Source organism: Rutidosis leptorrhynchoides, chromosome 5 (genome assembly GCF_046630445.1).
Source record: "Rutidosis leptorrhynchoides isolate AG116_Rl617_1_P2 chromosome 5, CSIRO_AGI_Rlap_v1, whole genome shotgun sequence".
In the NCBI taxonomy this organism is placed as follows: Eukaryota; Viridiplantae; Streptophyta; class Magnoliopsida; order Asterales; family Asteraceae; genus Rutidosis; species Rutidosis leptorrhynchoides.
Genome location: NC_092337.1, coordinates 53,773,523 through 53,779,204, shown reverse-complemented (window position 1 = coordinate 53,779,204; position 5,682 = coordinate 53,773,523). Strand labels below are relative to the sequence as shown.

At 36.3% G+C, this 5,682-nt stretch overlaps 1 protein-coding gene across 1 annotated transcript; it reads left to right on the top strand.

The window, feature by feature from the left end:
- Nucleotides 1-1,827: 1,827 nt before the first annotated feature.
- On the top strand, nucleotides 1,828-4,576 carry LOC139847967 (pentatricopeptide repeat-containing protein At1g18485-like). Its single transcript, XM_071837707.1, has one exon. The coding sequence runs from the start codon at nucleotides 1,831-1,833 to the stop codon at nucleotides 4,432-4,434; it is 2,604 nt and encodes an 867-aa protein (XP_071693808.1). The 5' UTR covers nucleotides 1,828-1,830; the 3' UTR covers nucleotides 4,435-4,576.
- Nucleotides 4,577-5,682: the final 1,106 nt, after the last annotated feature.

The following is a 5,682-nucleotide window of genomic DNA, read 5'->3' as shown; positions in this document are numbered from 1 at the left end:
CGAGATAATGATCGAGACATCCATTTTTCATTGCGAACACGCAATAAGCAGCACGGGCATGGTGCGTACGATATCTACTTAATATGATTGAATCTTTTTTGGTGGGCAATAACATTCGCTTATTTTTATGCACACCGATATATAATTTAGCAATGTGTTTCGTAGTTATTGTCATAGTTTTAATGAAATTAAATTCCATCTATACCGTTCCGTCCGGCGACGTTGCATCAATTTTGGACCGACGTTTCATAATTCATAACTCAACGACGTAATTATCTGGACCCACGTTTAAATAATTTTTGTCATAATTCATAATTATAGTTTCATTACCTCCGGTGACGTTCTAATAAGATTCTCAATTCTTTATAGACACCAATTTGAAAGCCTAATTTTTAGTTTTTATTAGTTTCTTTTTAAGTAGATCTAGCTTGAGAATGTTATTGAAAACCTATAAATGCACATCAATTCTTGATTCAGCATGTAATGGTAATTACAAATCAACGTATGGTGCATGGTGCTTGGTGTGTGTTTTCGGAAAATGCTTGTCTCGGTCATTACGCATCACACACCAACTTAGACGCATGATGCGTGGTGACGGGTGCGTGGTCAGAAGACATTTTTTGCAATTATAATTTTTTAAAGGCATATTGTTAAACACTTTATAAAATTGGGCAATTCTGTAACACCAAAATACAATCAACTTGAAACAAAATCAAACTAATCAATCAATACGTATATAATTATAAGCTCAGTTCATTTTTTTTCAAAATAACAAGAAAATTAAATTACTCTTTCGACAAGATGAAGAAATGGATAAGAGGTACAAATATGCCTAGGGCCCTTACAAAAAATCCGATAATTATAACAACAGTTCATTTTTTTTCCCCAAAAAACGATCAAATTGAATTAAATTACTCTTTCAACAAGATGAAGAAAGGGATCAGAGGTACAAATATGAAGGCCTAAGCCCCTTACAAAACTCCGATTCAGGCATCTCGAATGAGGAACCATGGATGAGACGACCAAATGTGATATTAAAAATTGTAGCAAAGGTTAGCGTTCACTGCCCAAAAGAACACCTTGAATTGTATGTTTCGTACCAAAGAGTTCCACAAGAAAACTTGCCCCCAACAATTGCCTTATTTCTTAAATTTCAAATCGTCCAAACAGTACATGGTCCGATTAGACGCTAAAATTTCGTGTCACGAATCCTCATACCCGAAAACCAATCGGGAGTAAATTGAGTAATCGACCCCGGGATAATCCACACTAAGTTTCGCCAACGAAAAAAATCGCCCAAATGTTTAAATGACCTTCGATAACCACAGTTCACGGATCTATATTTATATTTAGTTTATCATTCAAAAAAATAAGTAACCGATTCATTAAATGTATCGCGTATACTAATTTTTGTCACTTCTGGTTAATAAAACTAAATTTCAAAAACTTTCATTTTTGAATAGCTGATAAACTTTCTAATAAAATACTGAGGTGTCTTTGATCATAGGCAAGATAGGCAATCGACCAAGGGCTCAAAATTTAGAAGGGCCAAAAATTTTAAATATGTAATTATTTTTCTCAATATATTTAATTAAATCAAATAAATAATTGTCAATTAAAGTTAAAATACATTGTTTTTATAGTTAAATACAATTTAAGTAAATAAATAGATAAATTTGAGTATTATTTTTTTATGTCTAGTAAAAAATTTAATGTATATGCGAGCCCAATTTTATTTTCGTCTACGGACTTTAAATTGTTGAGACGGCCCTGTTAAAATAGTTATACTGTACATGCTATTGTTTTATTCAGTTACCTTTCATCATGGTTATGATGATGTCATCACCACCACCACTACACCACCATCCATCTCCACCAAAATCTTCGCATACTCTCCGGCGAAACCCAAAGCCCACCGGAGCTCTTAGTTTACCCCGCAATTCACATCCTCAACACACAGAATTTAACAATAATAAAACCTTGTATCAATGGAATGTAATCATTAGTGGATACACTAAAAACAAGCTATGGTATGATGCTATGTTAACTTTTACCCAGTTATTGTTCACGGATCATAAACCTGATAATTTCACTTTGCCGTGTGTGATTAAAGCTTGTGCTGGGATTTCAAATATAAGTTGTGGAATGGTAATTCAGGGGATGGCAGTGAAGATAGGATTGATTTTGGATGTTTTCGTTGGTAATGCGTTGGTTTCGATGTATAGTAAGTTTGGTTTAGTTGAGGATGCAGTTAAGGTGTTTGATCATATGCCTCAAAGAAATTTGGTGACATGGAATTCGTTGATTTCCGGGTTCTCGGATAACGGGTTCTCTCGAATGAGTATTGATTTGTTCATAGAGTTATTGGTTGGGAGTGAAGATGATTTGGTACCGGATGTTGCTACGTTGGTAATTTTGTTGCCGAATTGTGCTGCTGAAAGAGAGGTTTTGATTGGGAAAACGGTGCACTCTTTAGCTGTGAAATTGGGGATGTTTCAGGATTTGATGGTGCAAAATGCATTGACGTATATGTATGTGAAATGTGAGCACATGTTTGAAGCTGAAACTATTCTTGATAAAAATAAAAACAAGAATGTTGTTTCTTGGAATTCGATTATATGGGGTCGTTCTAAAGAAGGAGAAGTTAAAAACACATTCGAACTTTTGCGTAAAATGCAAAATGGTGGTGAAGGTGTAAAACCCGATCAAGTTACTATTTTAAATGTGTTAAAAGTTTGTACATTTGATTGGCATTTGCTGAAAGTCAAGGAGCTTCATGGGTATTCAATTCGACATGGAGTTGAATGCGATGAACTAGTTGCAAATGCTTTTGTTGCAGCTTATGCAAAATGTGAATGCAGGTCATCCTTGCATTTGACAGAAAATGTTTTCAACACAATGAATAAGATAACTGTATGTTCTTGGAATGCAATCATCAGTGGCTATGCACAAAATGGGAATCCTTTAAAGGCGATAGATTTGTATGTGAAAATGACTTCTTTAGGGTTCAAACCTGACTGGTACACCATTGGCAGTCTACTTTTAGCTTGTGCAGAGCTCAAGTTGTTGCGATACGGTAAACAAACTCACGGTTTTGTGATTAGAAATGGGCTAGAAACTGATTCACATATTGGTAACTCACTAGTTTCATTTTACATGCAATGTGAGGAGCCCTTGTATGCGAAGATCACGTTTAATGGGTTAGAAAATAAGAATTTGGTGTCATGGAATGTGATGATTGCTGGTTACTCGCATAATAGACAACCAAATGAAGCCTTAAAAATGTTTCGTACGATGGTTTTTAGTGGGACCGAACCTTATGAGATTGCAATCACAAGTGTATTAAGTGCTTGTACTCAGTTGTCTGCTTTAAGGTTAGGACAATCAATCCATTGTTTTGCATTAAAGAAAAATCTCACGTGGGACGTATTGGTAACTTCTTCGATCATAGACATGTATGCAAAAACCGGCTGCATAAAAGCTTCACAATATGTTTTTGACCGTTCGGGTAAAAAACATGTTGGACTCTGGACAGTGCTGATTGCAGCGTATGGAATTAATGGGCAGGGGGCAAAGGCCACTGAGTTATTCAGTGAAATGCAAAGGTTTGGCATGAAACCTGACCACTTTACATTCATTGCCATCTTGATGACGTGTACCCATAATGGGTTAGTTGAAGAGGGTCTTAGTTTCTTCAATGATATGCAGACCGTTTATGGAGTAGAGCCAAAACTGGAACATTATGCATGTTTGATTGACATGCTTGGCCGTGCAAGACGATTTGATGATGCTATGATGCTTATTAACGAGATGCACGAGGAACCTGATGCGAGAATCTGGAGTTCGTTGCTTAGTTCATGTAGAGTTCACGGTAATATAGAGTTAGGAAAGAAAATTTCTGACCGTTTATTACAGCTTGAGCCAGACAAAGCAGAAAACTATGTCTTGTCATCAAATCTGTTTGCTCGTTTTGGTAAGTGGGATGACGTTCGAATAATCAGACAAACAATGAAGAAAATCGGACTTAAAAAGGAAGTTGGTTGCAGTTGGATTGAAGTTAAAGGTAAAGTATACAACTTTTTTGCTAGTGATAAAAGTACACCTGATATCCATAACATGTGGAGAATATTAGAAGAGGATATCACCTTGCTTGGGTATAAACCTGATACAAGATGTGTGCTTCATGAACTTAAAGAAGACGAAAAAGTGGATATTTTAAGGGGTCACAGTGAGAAACTTGCTGTTTCTTTTGGCCTGTTAAGAACGGGCGAAGGCAAAACATTGAGGATTTTCAAAAACCTGCGTATTTGTGAAGATTGTCACAGTGCAATTAAGTTGGTGTCGAAGGCTGTTAACAGAGAGATTATTGTGCGGGACAACAAACGATTTCACCATTTCAAAGACGGTTGTTGTTCCTGTCGTGATTACTGGTAACTTCTCAAGGTGATTCCCTTAACCCATAATTCAATTTCTTTGCTTAAGTTGTGTGTGCGCGCGCGCACGCGTGTACATGTCTTTCTTCTATACCATAATCTAGTTGATTCATGTGTATATAAGGTAATACATGTATAAACTATTAGTCAAAAAGTACATAAATTGATGCTTGATAATTTTTAGTTCAGAACTAAAATGTGACATTCTGTGCATATTCCCTGCTTAATTATACTCCTAAAAGAAACCATGAAGATGAAATGGCAATTAACCAATCATAAAAGTTAAAATAAAATCATAAAACATTTCACTTAAATCATCATCTAGATGAACTCACTGAGAGGAACATTCAACTCATCATCTAGATGAACTCACTGAGAGGAACATTCAACTTCTCTCCAAAAAAATATCAACATTCACATCTCACAGTCTGTAATCAATCTAAAGCTTCAAAACTACACTACTAACCTTACCAGGTTTAAATATTACTAGCAACTCTGTCTGCTTTCGCGCGTTCATAATCAAGATCATCTGTCAGCAGTTCATGGCGACAAACAGGACACGTATTCTTTATCCGTAGCCAAGGAATAATGCAATCTCCATGATAATGATGACTACACGGAAGCCGTTTAGCCCTTTCCCCTACACCAATATCATCCTTACAAACAGCACAGAGCGTATTGTTACTATCAACATCTTCACTACTCATTACCACATTCAAAAGACTATCAATTGCCTTCTTCGAAGCAGGTGGTCTGACCAAACTTGAATCACCATTATCCCCAAACTGCCCAAACAATATCTCATTCTCCACATCATCATTATAGTCTTCAAACTGATCTTCATCTTCTAAACCCTCGTTAAATTCATCAAGATCATGAACATTCAAGAAAACTTCCCACTCCACATCATCGGCATTCACATTTTCATGATTCTCTTCAACACTATGCAAATTCAAAAACACTTCCCACTCCAAATCATCACCAGTCGCACAATTTTCCGTCTCTGCGTTATAAAACATGTTCAACACTTCCGTTTCATTCGCAAATTCACGGTCCACTTCCTCCCACTCAAATGGTGCATGTTCAGCATTATCCCATCTAACATCATCATTATCATCATCATTATAATCCTCTATCTGAAAAGCATCCAAACGAAGCCCAAGACTTGTTACATCATCACAACCAAAAATCTCATTTTCAATATCCGAATCCGAACCATTCACACTTAGTCCACCCGTGAAGCATGCTT